The following is a 19,014-nucleotide window of genomic DNA, read 5'->3' as shown; positions in this document are numbered from 1 at the left end:
ATGGTTTTTATAACAGATTTCAGTTTGTCATCTGATCACATAATAGCACCAGAACTGCTCTGATAAATCTTTTTAACGACAACCAACCGAGCGCTGATATCAGCTTTGGTTTTGATTGATCTAAGTGTCTTTAGAACATAAAATCCCCCTTAGTTAGAGATATCGTATTATTACTGTTTGAGTCCTCTTAGTTGGTTAGTTTTAGGGCTTTTCTGTGATCAGCCTTGCTCAATTTTTATATGATAATACAAAATGAAATGTAGCCTCAGGAAGTTTGGCATATTTCTCCCTAAAAGATAATTAGCTATGATTGTGATTGTTTTCATTAATGGGAAATTTATTTAATTTTCAATTAGATGCTGTCAGCATTAAGTGCAGCATTAAGACTGTGTTCTGTGTGTGCAATTGTTGTGTCAGTAGGCATGATGAATGATGGGTTGGGATGCTCAGGTCAATCCTTTGAGTTATCATTTCTCTTGGTTGACTCTCAGACTTAAAATAGGTGTGCTATGTGTGCAAGAGCACTTCTTGAGTACTATATATATATACACAGAATTGCCATAAGACTGTAGAGCTTGAGCCTTAGAAAACTCAGCAGCATCACTGCACATCTGGCTCCTGCTAATCCTTTGTTCTTAGAAAAGGAGAGCAGGCAGACAATAAACCTGACAATTTACGCAGCACGAGCACAATGCTGCTCACCACACATAGTCATCCTGAGGACAGACGGATCAGAGTAATCAGTAGGCTTTTCTTTGGAAAGTTCATATGCATGATATAGACAGATATAGCATCTCAACGCCTGTCTCCCTGCTTCGTGTTTGGTTGCTGACCTTTGAGTTAAAAATTCTTGTTTCAGGCTTTAATTTGCGAAAATGCCATTTTTAATGTTGGTGTTATATCATCATTAGTGTGGTCTGGAATTATGTTGTCATCCAGTCATGAGAAGCCTGATAAGGAAGGAATGATCCTTTATTTGCTTTTCTGTCCTGTCAGATTAGTTTTTTTCTTGGCTGAATTTATGTTTATAGTATTGCAGTGTCCGTTCAAAGGGCACCTGAATGAAAATCTAATGTCCTGGCTACAACAAGTCTTGAAACCACCAATACAAACAGGAATTAATGTACATTATGTTAAGAACCAGATGTTTTTGTTACATTACAGATGGGACACATCCTTTTTCCTTAAAAAAATAAGCGAGTTTACTAACTGTTAATTGAGCTAGATTGTGGTCACAAACAAAATAGTGAAAATTCCCTTCTCCGGCAAGTATTTCCTCACATCCGATTAAACTTTGTTTTGGTCAGGGATACAATGAGCAAGCCGTCCTTTCAGCCATGGCTTAAAATTTTCAAATGACAGGGAAAATGCAGGCTTTCCTTTGAATTAGCTGACGCCTCATTAGGTATAACGAGCGCTGGTAAGGGTTGAAAGAGAGGTTAAACCCATGTTATTCGATGTAATTCATCTTAGTATGGCTCTTTCCTATTCTTTTGTTTTTTGTTGTCGCACTTAAGCTGTAGGTATTTTTTCAGGTCAAGTTTTCTATTAATTTCAGCGTAGACGTCTGACAGAGAGCTCATTCAAATTTCTTGGGAAACTAAACTTAAGGGACTAACCTTGTCTGCCACATAGTGTAGGTCAGGCCCTTAATTAAAAGGAGGATTTTCTGCACTTCATTATCTTTCAAAAAAGAAGCTTCTACTAACTCCCTTTTGCCCCTGTGTGTCCTCTCTGCTGATGTCTTTACATCATCCTGTGTCTGACCCTTACTGTCTCTCATTGTGCACACTTCTTCTTTGATCCATCTCCGGTTCTCTCCCGAGAATCTCCTCCTTGTCTGTTTCTCCTTGCTTCTTTTCTTTACTCCCTTCCGAGCACTGTCCCTCATCCTCCCCATCCTTGTGTCTCGGCAGGTGGTAGAGATAGCTTTAAAGGTTAGCCCTATACTGGGAGCCCACATGTTCCAGCCCCTGCTGCCAGCTGTCTTCAGAGGTATCGTGGATGGCGAGGTGAGTTTTACCTTTACGCTTCAGAAAGTTCGGGATGGGGATTAGATTCATTCTTTTCATTCATTTGCTGGATGGTTAAAGAATTAACCTTATTAAATCTTTAAAAACTCACTTAATGTGACAGTGTTCATGTATGTTCTCTCAGTTTGTCCTTTTCTGTCGTGTAAAAATGAATTCTTAATGAGAATATATAGTGCCATTTATTGATCATCAGCTCAGTTAAAGGTCATGGGCTGCCGCTCCAGGATTCTGCTGCGTCAGTTGACCCATCATCTTTCGCCTTATCATGCTTAATGACCTTTACTTAATGTAAAACTATGCTGCAGCTGCATGTGTGATTGTGCATTAATGTTGTGTTTGTTGTGCAGAGGTATCCTGTGGTGATGTCCACCTACCTGGGAATTTTGGGCCGCGTCCTGCTCCAAAACTCCAGCTTCTTCTACTCTTTGCTCACTCAAATGGCCTCTGAGTGCAGCCAGAAGGTGAGATGCGCTGTCTGCCCTTCGTTTTCTGTCTCCTCAGCACAGGCTCTTTTGAATGTCTGTGAGGGACATAACGGCAAAGTGCTTGTTAAAAGGGAATCACTCTGAACGGGGCTAAACGTAACGAGCCAAGGAATTGCAAACGGTAACATTTTCAAGCCCCTTAAGTTTAGAGTCGTCCCCTCTTCACTTTCAGACTCTGACATAGCTGTTTTTGTCTGACCCAGAGCAAAATTGATTTTGCCTTGTTCTGGCATTGCTTCCAAATTAATGAAAAGCCCAGAGATGTCTCTCTTATTCGTCTCTCAGTCATCTTCTTTTTTGATGACAGAGGACAAGGCATTAAGGTAAATGAGACGGAACTAGCAGGGAAGGTCAGTTTTGCTGACTTTTATGACAGCACTAGACACACATTTTAAGCATTAAAACAAAATCGGTGTACTGCATCTTGATTTGCAACTCTGTTTTCCTTGTCTCTACATTTTAATGCTCCTCTGTCTGTCTTCCTCTGTATAAACTCTCCTTCGCTCCCCTCCTTCTTGTCAATCTGTCTTCTTCCCTCATCTATCTTGTATCATCAGATGGACCAGTTGTTGGGAAATGTGATAGAGATGTGGGTTGACCGCATGGACAACATCACTCAGCCTGAAAGGAGGAAGCTGTCATCGCTGGCCCTGCTTTCCCTCCTACCATCTGACAACAGGTGAGAAACATTTATCATTCATTTATGTGCAGATGGGTCTTTGAGCTGGTGAAAAGTGGGTAGCATCCATTCTGTCAGCTGTCGACTGACATAAGGGCAAATGAGGGAATAGGGAAGACAAATGATTTATTCAGTGTTTATTTATCCTTATAGACTAGCTGGGGGAATTATTTTTCTCTAGGAGGTCTTTGTTGTTGAATGTTTGTCACGAACAACAGAGAATATGAGCTGTTGTTACAAAGATACCAGATATTTACTCCACAGCCATATCATGCTGCACTATCCTAACAGCTTAGCCAGTTTCGCCTTAACACCTTATGGATGACAGTGATATGCATATATGCAGAATACAGTCAAAGGTTGGCCGTTTCCACAAATGCTCTCCATTGTGCAAACAGGACGTAGAGACCACTTGATGCTTAAGACTGTATATTAAGATGAACAACACATTTCCATGTGATGGCTATGTGCTAACCTTTGCTAACAAAGATTTAAGGTTTACACTCTGGACAGGAGCAGAAGTAGTTTCAAACGTATATTGGGCATCGTCGGGGGAGTTTGATATTAATGAATGCTGGTGTTAAAACAATCCACTGTAGCCCAATTAAATGCGATTCAAACACTGGCTTGATTCTGGCTACGGTACTTTTTTACCTTGCTATCATTGTCTCTGCACAATGTTGAGCTGTTATGGTTAAATGAACCTTAACATGACATAAAATGAATCACAACACTGTGTTTCATGGAGTCTTACAAAAGAAAAAAAAAAGCACTGCACCTTCGCCTCCACTGAGTGAAATACCGTAGGTTATGACTTTGGCCTTTTTCAGTGGTATAACTGGGAAACCTTTCATCACAGAAACGGATCATGAGATTTGGATGTTTATTGTCCGCTGGTGTCACTGACCAGAGCAACCTGCCTGTCTGTGACACGGCTTTCACTGTTGGTTGACTTTACTTGTGAAGTGTAACCAATCAGATAACTCTGTGCATTGATGTTCCTGATTTAAAGTGAATTGTTTATCTGCAGGTTTATTTGCATTATCCTGTGATCAATTTGTCACAATTTCTAATCATGTCAGACATCTATTAAATCAGACTTCCACAGAGAGGAACATATTGGTGTATGGCCGTGATCCCTGTCTGTCATACTAGCTGGATTGTCACTGACAATGTCCTGGAAAATGATCTCTAGATAAGAGTCAGAACCCCATTTTTATTACTAGACAAGATGTTCAAACTTATCAGAAACCTATGTGGAACCACAGGTGTTTACCACAGCTACTTTAATTGTAGTGGATTGCTGTGCAGAGAGGCAACACCATCAGGACCAAAATCTCTCAGTCATGTCAGTAAAGAGGCAAACATGCACCGACACACAGAAGACAGTCCCTCTTAGATCAAAACTCCTGATGTTGTTCAGTGTGAAAGACTTGGAGGCTAATTCCCATCGAAAAGGTGACTTTTCTTAAAAAGATTTATTCAGCTCTGTAGATTTATTCTGACATGGAAAGTAACCGTAAGTAGAGTATGTAAGTAGGATCCATGTACAGTGAATGATGATGGTGGTGGTTAGTGTTTGGACAAGGGCAGTGGTTTAAATTGATAGGTCCTTTGATTGGCTGAAAGGGCAGCTATATCCAAAAGTTCAGTGCAACGTCCTTAAAAGGGGAAAACATTAAACTGTGCTCACACCTTTGTAAACTAATACTAGACTAAATAAAATACCAAAGGTAAACTAACATTTTATAAGACAGAGTTTTTTTTCCTCTTTTGCCTTAGTCATCACATATGAGGCCTTTATCTACTCCTAAGTGTGACAGGTGCACAGAGAGGCAGTCTAGCAAACTATTTCCAATGAATGTTCTTCACTAGCCATAAAAAAAAAAAAAAAAACGTTCTCATTTCATTTTCTGGATGGAACTCCTCTTGAAGTTGTTCAAAGGAGTCACTGTGGAGTTTAGTGATAAACTTGTCCCATTTCACTTTATAGTGATGCATGATTTTTTTTTTTTTTTAATCAAGATTTTGGGAAGCAAAGTTTTCAGCAATCCAGATATGGTAATCAAAGATGCAGACAGGCATGAAATCCTTTGTTACGCCCCCATCCTTGGTCTCCAACAGGAATTGATTATGACAGCCTCAGCTGTTTAAGTGCTGCATGACAAATCAACTTTCCCACATACAGTCATAACTTATATAAGAAGAGGTCCGTGTTTTCTCCCAACATTATCCAACAGTCTTTATGTTTCTGATAAATACAGGACGGTATCCCACTTGAAGTTTAAATTGGGAAGTCGCCTAGATTTCACATTTACAGGTGTAGAACAATGAACCTCAAATCACAGTGATTCAACTGATTTATTTTTCACCCTAATAGTTCAAATTAGTATGCATTACTGAAATTCAATAAAAACAGCATACAAAGTAAATTTTGATTAAGCTTTTCAAATGATCATCTAAGAGAGAAGTTAAGCAGTAGTATGCATTTAAAAAGAGCTACATTAGAATGCACCACTGGAAATGAGCTTCAAGGCATAAAACAAAAAGGCGCTGCTAGACGGCTGTGAAACAGCTGCGGGCAAGTGATATATGCAGAAGTTTTCATTTTCTTATTACTCATTGTTAGACAGGGTGCTTCACTCTTGTGTATGATTGAAGAATATCACAATAGATAATCAACTTTGTTTTATAAGCTCTTAGTGTCTTCTACAGTTGAGGAAGTGATGGTTAATTTGTCCAAGAAGTGTTGTTGCTGTCCCAGCATCATGTACCACAGTATACAGTGCTGTCAGGTGCTGACATTGAAATACAGTAGTATCGTTTCTGTTCTTAGATGATTGCGTTGTTGTTCATTGGTGTCAGGCAGTCTTGCTGAAGCCCCTTGACGGATGTTACCTTTTCACTTTTTTTACTTCACTTTTGATTGATTTTTATTGAATCTGTCACCTTTGTGACTTTTACTGATAGATTTCCTTTTTTAAATGCATTAATGTCCTGTTTGTCCTTAGATAAAGTACTCCTAGCTTTGTGAAACTTTTGTGCAAAGTAATGCCACTTATGTTTCATTTTGTGTTTAACATGCACAGCCAGGAGGTCATTTTCACAGAAGACTGCTTTAATCATCAGAACCTCTTATTCAGCCATTCCTTTCTCAGTCCCAGTTCATCATCACTGACAGCTGACTGTTCGTAGGTAAAGCTTCTGTTCAGAAATGTCAATACTCAACAATGCCAAGGACCCTAATGAATCAATATATGCACATCTTTCTTCCGTGCATCTGCATCTCCCACGCTCCTTACAGCGTTTGTAATCATCATAATAACAGTGTTTTCTCAGTGATGGTACCTCATGTTCAGAGGAATTAGATATTCTGTTTTGCATATGATGAGTACTTTTCCCCCCATCAAAAGTTTTGAGTATTTTTTTATATTTAATTTAGACTTTGGTATTTGCGCTGGTAGCTTCCCTTTTTGCCACTCTGGCACCACAAGGTTGAAATGAAACAGTGTCACTCCTCACATAAAGATTTAAATGTAAACCTGGCAGTAGCATACACACATGAATGCAAACATGAGTGCATTACTCTTTCTTATAAGTAAATTATTTTTAATAAATCAAACTTGCCTCCATGAGGCAAGTCCTTGCCTTTAATTGTTTCTATTGACATATGTTTTTAGGAAATGACAATTGATTATATATTATGATTGGTTTTCATTTTCTGTCTGTGTACTTTCCTAACGTAATTGGTAACTGCAAAAACTGCAGGTGCATACCCAATGGTTTCAATCTGTTAATGCAACTGTTGTAGCAACTTTGAAGTTTCACATTTTCTTTAGTCCTTGCATGAATGACACACAACTTCCGCAACCAAAGCACTTAGGCTATTTAGAGTTTTATCTAATGATCCCAATCAATGATCCTCAACAGCATCAAATGTAATCAGTGATGCTTATTTGAAATCCATTTGCACCAAACTCGGCTGGAACATTGAGTATATGTGCCTTTTTCCAAGAGTCAAGACATAGTATTATAGCAGTGTGGCACTGGCTCTCCAACTAGAGAAGATTTTTTTTATCATAGGCCATTAAACTGTAATTGCTTCTAAACACAGTAAAAGGTCTGTGACTAAAATGCTGAAAAATATAATTGCTGTGGAAATAACACACTGAGTTTTGGATAAATGTGCTGTGGTGAAGAAATTCCGCATTAAAATGTCAGTTTGGCAGTGTTCAAATACCTTCTGAGTGATCCTATCACAAGTGAACAGCTGGAAGTATGTCAGTTCACACCTGGAATTGAAGTGTGTCCTGACACAGGTCTCTAAAGACCACTTGTGATCGACCTTACTTCCTTGCTCTATATTTAAATAAATTAACAAACAGATCAAATGTTTTCTACACAAAAAAGGAAAACTTGTAGTGAAGCATTTGCTAAACTTCCCAAAAGGCCCAAATAATCAAGAGTTTGTCATTGGCAACATTTCACAAAGTTTATAGAGTTTTTCCTAACTACAAAACTATAAACAGGAAATGGGAAATCCTTTATCCCTATAAATGTGATGTCAGTGGTGAAATCAGTTGAAACGGTGTGTCCAAAAAGCTGCTAAATGTTGGGAGAAGAAGCACTTGGGAGACACTGTAGGAGGTAAGCAAGACATAGACAAGGAAAGGATGTGAAGACAGGACGTGTTTTGATGAAGGACATCAGTTGAGCAGGCGGTCCTCCTGCTCGAAGAATTTCATCACATGTCCACCCAGAACACCTCTGAATGTGGTCTGAGTGATAGGATATCACTTGCAACCTCAATGCATCACGGGGGACATTCACACCTGTACTTAGAGCTGGCCACCTGTGATCAGATTGCTCAGGACAGATGTTAATACCAGGTCTGAACAGGGCTCATGTGCACAGTCTTCACTGGTCACTGCTTCACTGCAGCCTCCTTTTTGTTTATGGAGTCAGGATGATATAAAGAGACTTCATTCCAATGAGGATTTTGTTGCTGCGATGAGTTTATCTCCACACACAGCCAGTCAGCTTTCAGATCAGGTTTCCACTTGTGTTGATTTGAATGGCAGGCACGAAGCAGCAGCACTAGTCAGCCATTAGAAAGTAATCTCTGGAGAGGTGTTGGGCTGGATAGAATTAGAATTGACAGACATTTCTAAATGTGACAGGGGATCTTTAATACGATGCCTGCATCCTGTTGTTGCTATGGCTGCCAATTTGGGACCATTATTAAGAAATCCAGGGCAAAGTGGTCATTGGTGTATTTTATTCTCCTAGGATATTAGTAGTGAAATGCTACTAAGTGAAAATCAAATCAAAAACTGGCCTCAGTATTTATTAGCCTTAAGTATACTATTTCCTTTTTTAATTGTCTTTCATCCTGGGACTTCATTATACTTGTGTGTTTGAGTGTTGGTATGTACACGTACATTTTCCAAGTAGGTTGGAGACATTTTCTCAAATGACAGTGTAGAAAATAGGATTGTAGTGCACGGTCACATGTTGACTGGATTGGATCCTCTATCGCTGTAGCTCAGATTCCACATTATTTCAGTCGTCATGGCAATATTTAAAAGCATGAGTATATATTAAGGTTGCAGTTCTCAGTCATAAAAAATAAGAGACAAGTCTAACTGTCTGGGTATGTGTCTATCATGCACCGATTTTGCATTTTTTGCCATTTTTTGCTCAGTGAGCTTTATGCTGCATTGCCTGGGGTCTACCTAGCCAAGTAGTTGAAGTGACAGACCCTTTGATGCATCAGTGCCCACACCCACACATACTCACTCTTTGTGCCTTTGTATTCTTTTCTCTCCCTGCTTTTTATTCTGATTGACATGGGAAAACCTACTTCCTTTCCAGTGCTTTCAAAGAATGACTCATATAATTCATCAATGCATGTCCCCAAGCTTTCGGTGGCAGATATTGTGAGCTGGCATGTTTTAAAGTTCTCAGGTAAAGGAAGCCCGCAAGCCTAGACTATAATGCTTCATCTGTGGCACATAGCCCATTCAGTTTATAAGGCTGTGTGCTAAGACAAAACTGATTGTTGATTTTTTTTATTTTTCATACTTGAATGTGTGCTTAGAGACAATACAAGTGCCTTAACAGCTGGAAAATCACCCTTATGATTTATCAGAGGATTTCGAACATGTATTTTGTAGGATCATAAAACAGAACAACAAATGTTTTCATTACGTTATTACCCACAAGACAATTCTGGCTTTTTTGTTTTATTTCCTTCTCACTCTTTTGTAGTAAAATCGTTCTATCTGGTGTATTGAACCCAAGCGCTAAAGGTGAAATGGTGAGGGTGCGATGCATAAAGACAGAACAATCTGGACATGTGTTCTATGACGTGCGTTGATGGATTGCATACCCTTTTCTCTGGATGGCCATATGTTTCTTTGACAGACAATTTATCACTTTCAGTGTTGCCAGGATTTAACCTCGTCTGTTGCTTTCTGTGGAGTTTCTGATGCTCTCGATGACCATTTGGTCCTTTGGACAAATACCCATCTCTGTGTATCTCACAAACACACAGCTGTTGAACTAATGAATACATGAGTAATGAATCTGCCCTGTCTTTGTGTTACCAGTGTGATCCAGGACAAGTTCTGTGGCATCATCAACATCTGCGTGGAGGCGCTGCACGATGTAATGACAGAAGATCCCGAAACAGGCACATTCAAAGAGTAAGTATGCATGTGTCTTTGTACAAGCCCGAGTCCAAAACAGTCGGGATGGTGTGCAAATCATAAGACATTGTGTGAGGATTTGTTAAACACAATTAAAAACAATACAGAGTAAATATATATTGAATGAACTTGAATATATGCTTTTTCTGAACTGATGCTGCAACACTTCTCAAATAAGTTAGTACTGGGGCAACACAAAATGCTCAGGAATACTTTGTATTTGTTTACTGTAAACAGTACATTTGCAGATGATTGCATACCATTTTATTTACGTCTTACACAAGGAATTGGGGTTCTGATCGAAAACAAAAAAAACCAAATGCATGAATACTTCTAAATCCTAAAGTTGAAACTTTCCAATCAGTGCTTTCATGACTGAATGAAGTTCATAAACATTTGTGTATGATGAAACAGAGGTTGAAATATGTGTTTTGAAAGCACTTGAAGCTGTTGTAACTACAGATTTGCTGCTGGAGCTTGAATTTATCAAAAACAAACCTCTAAAGAAAGTTTTAAAATTAATGATGTAAAAGTAATCCCTCACTCATGCATCATGATGGTGTGCTGGAGGAGGCTAAGCAGGAGTGTTGGACAGGACACATTTCTCTTAGAAAATGATGGCCTGTGAAATGGGCCAGAAAATACTTGCTCACTGTGGAAGGAGACTCTAACCACGGCCTCCCCTTGGGCTCCATCACTCTCCCCTCTGGCTCTCTGTCCCAGTAGCATGGTGCTCACTTCTTAGCAAATGTTAACCTACACGCAGAAGCCTTTTCTCTGCTGTCGAAAACACTTGGCACCCTCCTAAGATGTGCCAGTGTGAAATGAACTGAAAAGATGGGTACAAGGGGTTAGCGTAAATCTTTCTTTATTTGCCAGTGATGTGTTGAATTGTTTTGGTTCCCTGTTGTGCTTTAAAATGGACAAAAAACATATTTGTCAATGCACATTTCCTCCGAGTTTTATTTGCTATTTTGTAAATGCGATCAACTGAGACAGACCGCAGTGGGTAGTGTAATTTTGCTGCCTTTATTTAAGAATTAAATAAAGTTTCAAATGAACAGACTTTCCTTTTATTCATCTGTTGTCATAAGTGGTTCAGAATTGTTGTTGCGCGGTGTGGAATAAGAATGAAACACATTGCTGCCATGGATAAATTCAGTGAAGCAACATGCCAGTTGGCAAGCAAATTCAACATTGCACTCCACTGCTATTGTAGAAACTCAATCGCCATCCATTGACGACTACAAAAGAAAGCTTAAATGTGTTTTTGTACTGTACTTAACTGTACAAGTTATAGTTCAACATAGTTAAAGCTGTAGAAGTTTTAAAAAGGAAGTAGATATTTTATAATGTTTTCATTCATTTGGAGTTGTGATTTAGGCCACTTGATGAATGTCTAACATTCACCATCTCTTAGCTCTGTTTTGGCTTAACAACTGCAGAGGGACATACCTGGCTCTTAAGCTGCTAAAAGCCTCAGTATTATCACCAGCTGGTCTCTAACTGTATCTGTCTGCTGTTTGGCTACTGGAAACTGCAGCCTGCACAGAAACATCCAAACACATTGATATGAGATCAGTGAGAATGATCAAATTCGCTGTAAGATCTCTAAAGCCAGGGCTGCAGATGCAGGTTATAATTCTTTGTTGGCTCATTATATTTACAAGCAATGACAGCAAGGGCTGGTAATGTTTTCACCTTTATGGCAAGATGTGATCCTGGAGACGCATACTGTATTTTATCAGAAACTATCGCAGAAGCGGTTTTGAGTACTTTGTCAGGTGTTAATATGTATTTGTCTGTCTGTCGGTGGACATATTTTTGTCAGCGTGGTAGCATCGCAACTGTCTAAGAAGAAGCTAGTAGATAGTTATGTAGTTGAGATCACAATAAAGACCTGAGTTTGAAGATGGATACGGTGTGAACCATATTTTAGTTTAAATGTCATATATTGAAGTTTGGGTAGAATTTTGTTAAAATTTCTGATCACGAGTTATCAAATGCTGCTGGTCAAAGTCACAAAATGTGACATTCAAGACCCCCACTACCCTATCGTGACTCACAATAAGGATTAAGTAACAAGGATAAAAGAAATGAAAATACTGCACACATTCTTTGGAGCATAAAGGTTTTGCTTTTAATTCTTCGTGCATGCAGATGAACCAATATGAGTAGCAGGCAGAGCTGTGAACTAGAGTGCCAGAGGGTTCAGCCTTTTGTGTTTGTGTGTGTGTGTGTGTGTGTGTGTGTGTGTGTGTCTGTGTGTCTGTGTGTCTGTGTGCTGCCATTTCTGAAATTGTCTCCTACTGTGCAGATTTTTGCGTGGTTATTAATATTGAGTTGAATATTATTGTCTTTGCAGCTGCATGCTGATGAGCCATTTTGAGGAGCCAAAGCTTAGTGATGATGAGGAGCCACCAACTGAGCAGGACAAGAGGAAAAAAATGGTCAGTCACACACACACACACACACACAGAGTTGAGATCTAATTTTGCAATCATGAAAGCCTTTTTTGTTGTTGTTCCATTCTCATTTTAGATTTTGCACAAATTGCTTCAATAATGTAATGCTTTCTGATCATTTCACTGAAATGTCTTTCTCTCTGTGCTGTGATCACAAAAATAGTCCCCTTCCTTTGTGGTATCCTTTATGCTACACCGCCACTACAGAAAGATTAAAACACTCAACAAAAATAAACCACATGAGTTAGAGCCTAGAAAAACAACCATTTCTCCAGTAAGCACAGAAAAAAGGTGGTCACTTCATACACCTGTTAGTCAAGTGCCTATTCAGAGCCACCTTTCAGCTTCAATGTTTGCTACAGCTTTTCATGCTGAGCACCACATAATCACTTTTAAGTACAGCCTGTGGACACATGCTTGTGTCATTGTGACATGCTTCGAGTCACTTTCGTTAAGCATGGATGTTGTTGAGGACCTATAAATGGCTCCAGGTGTGTGATGTATACTAATTATACAGTACAGTGATGCATGAGCATGTATTACATATTATGATGCTTTCCTCTGCTTCCTTGTCACACTGTGGATGCTCAGAAATTGCTACTACTTTACATTGTAAACATATTCTTTAATTATGTTGTTGTGTGTGGTCTTCTACAAATAGGTTCCACAGCAAAATTAGATTCATACACAAATTCATTGGATGAATGAGTGAGGAAGATGCTTTGACTTTCTAGTGTGACTTTGTGTGACTTTTCTTTTCTATGTGTCAGTGTGTGTATATTTGCTGGGCGGTATCCCAGTGCACTTATCACCTCAGCCCAGACCCAGACTTTTTTGCTCAAGGGAATTGAAAAGCAGAGACTTAAAGTCGCACCTCTCTCTGCTTCTTAATGCATGTGGGTGTGTGTGCTTGAATGCATGTGTGCGGGTGACGGGTGTGCCCACATGAAGCGGTTCTCAGTTTGAGGAGAGAGTTAATGAGGGAGGAATCTAGTGGCATTTCCTGTTTCCCGTTTGGCTCTCACATGGCCTCTCTCCTTGGTAGGTGTGAGCTTGACAGTGTAAAGCATTGATGTGAATAAAAATGTGTATGTTTGTGCTTGTCTGACGGAGCAGGCGAGAAACTATGTGCACTTTCTTGTCGATAATAGTATAATATTTACAAGTGTACTTGCACTCAATAGCAGGCAACCATTGTTCAACCAAGTTTCATCAGAAGCTGTCTTGTATACCCACCATCTGCAAGGTTAGTTCTTTGGGTCTGCTGCATTGCCAGTCAAGGCAGTGGGTCTAAAAACTGTCACTTGAGACATAAAATGTCACCTCTCTGGGATTGAAGAAGCTTGAGTTAGGCTGGGAGCTGAAGCAATACCAAATAGATAAAGTTGGATTCACTTTTTGCACAGTACTGCTCTTTGAATCAGAGTCCCTGTGGGGGCAGGTGTGTTGGATAGTTATGACTTCCTGACTGAGCATGTGAATAATAACTTACTTACTTGTTGTCTGTGTTGCTTTGAAAGGTACTTTGAGAGAGAAAAGACAACGTTGTTGATTAGAGCCGGACTGATGTGCTGCATTCACATCAGATTCCACTTCCGATTTCAAAATTGTGACACCCCTACGAGTGGATCTGGTGAAACTAGTGTTGTCACCATATTAATAACCAGTCAATAATTTTAGTTACCATGGTATTACTAATGCAGATGGAGTTTGCCCAGTTGTTGGACATGACACCCTCATCTGCTGAAGAAGATCTTGTGATGAGATTGAAAGCTCAGGAAAGGGCGACTGAAGCTAAAGCTGAAGTCACATATGTACACACACTGCACACATTGTCACCACCTTCCCTTTACTTTCTGGTATGCTCCCCCCGGCTGTCCTCATCTTACCTTCTCACAGTCTACTTGTGAAGCCTCCTTTCATCAAGCAGTCTCATCACAGTGTGCCTCCCTGCAGGTGATATTTGTATGATTATGCAAGATTGCAGGTGCCCACACGGGTGCTGCAAAATCTAATTCAACCAGACAAAACGGCACAACGGATGAATAGAGTGGATACCAGGAAAAAGGATAAATTACCAAGCTTACTGGTCCTTATATTACACAGATTCTTTTCCTCACCACTCACTATTTAAGTTCCTAGCTGTTAGCTCTTTTTGCTTTCGTTCTCTTTTAATTTAGTGTATGTACAGTTTGACCTCTGAGATCTTTTCCCCACCGACAGTTATTACCTTGTCTGGCTTCTCTTGTATCTCGTAAATACTGTGCAAGATAATTTGCTCTTCAGACGACAGTGACTGCACTGCAGCTCACAACTCTCTCAGCAAACAACTCTAACTTGAATGTTTCCAGGGTAAAGCTTTTTAAAGGCTGTGACCTCGAACTTTTAAAGTTGCAAATGTATCTTATTGCATATGCATGTACTTTGTATTAAAATGGTCTTTAGAAAAACAAGAAACTCTTTTGTTGACTTTGATAGAAATTAAGTGGCATTTCGTGCTGCAAAGGCGGTAATAAAAATGAGCAATTTGCATTTGTAATTAATGTCTTAATTACAACCTCGCTGACTTAAATGTGTCGTGTGTGTCAGTGAGATTTTTTCACAGCAGTATAGGCAGTCATATGATACATGTTTGTATCCTAAATGAGGGAGTTTATCACCGGCTTGTGCACAAAATGACCCATTTTTACTGCAGTCTAATGTTTCTCCAGTATTAGTCCATGAAAAGGAAAAAAATATTTAATTACAATTTTTAAAAAGTTTCGGGGGGGCTTTTTTGAGATAGTAATAGTTAAATTATCTTAATTAAGCTATAGGTTAGCTATCATTTAGACGGCACAGAAGTGTAACAGACATTATTTAGTTAAAAAGCATAATCCCCCGACAGTCAAAATTGACATCATCTGTACTTTTATAATGACAGATGGCCCTTCTGGTTAATTCCAGTCAGTCATGTATGACAGTGTTAAAGCTAATGATGAATGACAACCATTAAATGAAACTGTTGGCAGCGTTGTACTGAACACGGTATGTGCTACATGGTATGTGTGGTACAAGAGTTGTAGAGACATTGACCAACGGTTGGTGTTGCATGGACAGTGATGTAGAACTGTCAGTCAGAGCTAACCAACCATGAGGAACTTCTGTCTCTCTACGGTGGAGTTTTCAGTCTCAATAAGGACTTTTATGGCTTGTTGAGCAAGGCACTGTGTAGGTTCTTGTGGTGTAGCTTGGCTAGCAGTTATACTAAGAGAGGTTATCTGTGTCTGTCAGGGAGTATCAGCACAGAGACATAGCCACGCTGTGTCTCAAGGTCGGCCTTACTGTTCATCAGCACTAAATATCTTGTTAAGCTCTAAATATAGCACAGTTGTCAGCAGGCTGATGTGTTGTGTTACTACCAGTGAAGAGCAATAAATCTTGTTTATGTACAACACCGTCTCTCCATAGAGGATGTATATATTGCTGGCCAAAAAATGTGTATAATGTAGTGTGGAATTCCTCTTTTAGGCATCTGAGCCAACACTAGCTTCACAGACTAGAACCTACCCATGCAGTGGTGTATACATAAGTAGATGTGTGCAGTATTTGATGATTTGGGTGTCTAATATTCCATAAATAGGAAGGAAAAATGTCTGTAGAACTCTGTCCTGACATACCCTATAAGCTCCTCATATCTTGCAGTGAGTCTTTGACTCTGAAAGTGCTTCAGTTTCCAAGTGAAACCTCATTTGAATTCCAAGTGAAACCTCTGAATTCAAACAGAAGATGTTATCGAAGGCCTTTACGGTCTACATATTAAGCAGAGGGCAAAGTATCCTTTTGGTTACGTGCCCAGAAGTGACATGGTCATTCAACCATCCGTCTCCGGTTCAGAAAAGGGCTGCAAACGGCTATCTTTGAAATCCTGTTGAATTCCGGTGGTGTCAGCGTGTCCCTCTAGCATTTAACAGTCTGATGTGCATTTGTAAGTAAGCACCACAGTTGACCTTGTCTATGAAAGTTATGACTACTTTTTCTATTAGCCATGATAACAGTTCAAATGCAGGAACTCTAAATGGTTTGGCTTTAACTGTTTGTGGTATCTTTGCCTTCCAATATCCGGTCAGCGTTACTTTTGATCTATTATTCCATTCAGAGGATGTATTCAGCTCCAAGATCCATAGTCTCTCTGGGAGGAAAAGCTGCCTCACCCCTGCTACCCTCTTCTGATTTGTTGCTAAATTCAACTTGTCATGTTTCTCTGCGCATGAAGGGTGAGTTTGTTTTGTGTTTTGGAAGCTGTTGACTGTTCCACTCTATCTTGTCTGGGATTTGTAAGGGTCCCTCACTTTGATCTGAGTGTTCCAGGCTAACTGATGCTGTGTTTGGGCTGCGGTACACAATGCATCATTTGATTCTTGTGCTTCATCTACAAGGCCAGCACCATCAAACAAGAAGAAGGATAGGCGACATCAAAGACTCTCTCCACTGGGTACTAATGACAAGGGCTCCGTCTGTTGTGCTGTGGTGGATGGCACACATCCATTCGCGCCTATTTTGCTCTCCTTTATTTTACACTAAAGGACATGCACAACAAATAGAGGTTATTGTGCAGCCTTTGTGTGAGTAGTTGCCAATGACTGATTAGTCTCCAACATAAAAATAGAAGACAAAGGTGCCCCATTACACACAATTGCACAGGAGAAATGGGATGTAATGAGGGGGTGGGTCACTAAATGTGATCATTGAATAGTGATGGAGGCTGTATAACGGTATCATGTATTAAATCATGACCAAACATGCACCAAATTCACACTTCTCTAGTGCATCTTGGTTTACGCTACCTATATGTAAGCTAGGTCTCTATTGATTGAATAGGAAGATATGAATTGATAATAGATAATAAACAGCTATGCAGATAGTTATAGATTTTTGTTTATCTTGTCGAAATATTGCAAAATATTGGAAAAAAAAGTGGAAAAAAGCGCTGAAAAATTACATTTCTCAAGAACTCAATAGCAGCATGTCATTTCAAATACAATGTTCGCCGTTTCTTCAATAACTCCCCACACCTTGTTCTTCTTTCCATTGGGGACTCTTTCCAGTTAAAAAAAAAAATGAAAACAAATGAATGGCGTAGACAGCCAGGTCTATAAATTATGCATGCTGGTTTTTGTAAAAAGACACCTTACTGTTGAGTCCAAATGTTGCACATATATCCAAAACATTTTGCATAGCTAGAAACCACCAAGCTGAATCTCCACCCCAACACACTACTCACATTAACAACTCTTACACTCAGTGGTAGTTTTTTTTAAGGAAGGGCTGTGTTGATGTTAATGTGCACAGAATTATCCTTTCAGTCTGAAGTTGTACAGCAATGTCAAGGTTTTGATGCTGCACCCAGCCCAACATGTATCATTACACTAGCATCACACACAGCATTTTGCAGCATAGTTTGCAGGTCTTGCAGTCACAGTGACCCAAACTGCTTAATAAATTTACCTTTGTAACAGCAATTTCCGTTTTTTCCCCCATTCTCTCTCTTCTCGCCCAAGAAGCCTCACTCACTCTGCAATTCCAAGTCTTGGCACACAGCTTCTTTATGGTATATTATATCACAGCTGTATGGATGTTTCCCAGCGACATACCCTCATTTTACAAGGCCCATATGGTGTACTCTGTTTATTGTTTAAGTAGTTTCGATTTATTTAAACAGAATGCTTGGTTTAGTCATTTATAGCATTTGCTCAGGATGTGTAACTGATGAGTTTTTTGTTCCAGGCTATTAGCCTAATGAATTGGTTTTCAGAAGTGCGTCATGCAGCCATTGGTAACAGTAATAGTGGTACCTATGATAGCATCAGAAACATTAGGCCCACAGAACAGTTGTTTTCAGATTTTAATGGTGCTAATTTTCAAATTAAGAAAAAGTCTGTACACTAAACATATGGTGATTCTGAGAGCAGAAGAAGTTGGCTGCAGCTCAGACTAAAAATTTCTTGGACTTATAGTTGCAGGAATGTGTGTGTTTATTAAGACAAGAATGAAAGAAAATTAGAAATTATATAGACCCTTTTTCTGTAACAATATGCCTGAAATCAGCAAATGTGTTGGAAAGCAAATATTCAACTTACACTCTGCTTTGTATTGGATACTTGCTTCCAACATATTTTACTTTATGTTCTAACAAAATACAATCAGCTACAGGTTTTGATTGATATCAGAATAACTATAATCTATTCAGTAGCCAAGTTGAGGACAGCAAATACTTTCCCCCTGTATTTTAAATGAGGCTCATGTAAATATTCCAATCAGAGGATCTACTCCAGTTAAACTTTTGCTGATTGAAGGGGGCTTTGAAAGGGCATCCCATTTAATGTGCATGCCTTGAAAATTGAGAAGAGGACGATAAAAAAAATCCTACTATCACATTGTTGCCCTGTGGCTGTTCATGATCAGAGTGAATGGGAAACATTACTTCAGCGCTTATTATGAGTCATCAAATTATCCCTTCATTTTCATTATTTTGTGATGATTAGGAGTAAAATAAGAATTAGCTCCCTTAAACGACAATTATATTAAACGCACATGCTTTGATGTTTAATAAAGGAAATTATGGAAAATGATATCTATTACATTGTTACCCAGTGGCTGTCA

The 19,014-nt window shown here is 39.3% G+C and overlaps 1 protein-coding gene across 1 annotated transcript in view; it reads left to right on the top strand.

The window, feature by feature from the left end:
• Nucleotides 1–19,014, top strand: part of ipo11 (importin 11) — a 106,768-nt gene that overhangs the window by 71,810 nt on the left and 15,944 nt on the right. Inside the window, exons 25-29 of the mRNA XM_037098513.1 lie at nt 1,917–2,012; nt 2,381–2,494; nt 3,076–3,197; nt 9,809–9,904; nt 12,273–12,357. Coding sequence (XP_036954408.1) covers nt 1,917–2,012; nt 2,381–2,494; nt 3,076–3,197; nt 9,809–9,904; nt 12,273–12,357 — 513 coding nt within the window. The remainder of the gene's footprint in view (nt 1–1,916; nt 2,013–2,380; nt 2,495–3,075; nt 3,198–9,808; nt 9,905–12,272; nt 12,358–19,014) is intronic.

The sequence above is a fragment of the Acanthopagrus latus genome, chromosome 5 (genome assembly GCF_904848185.1).
Source record: "Acanthopagrus latus isolate v.2019 chromosome 5, fAcaLat1.1, whole genome shotgun sequence".
Taxonomy (NCBI): domain Eukaryota; kingdom Metazoa; phylum Chordata; class Actinopteri; order Spariformes; family Sparidae; genus Acanthopagrus; species Acanthopagrus latus.
This window is presented reverse-complemented; position numbering and strand designations above follow the sequence as displayed.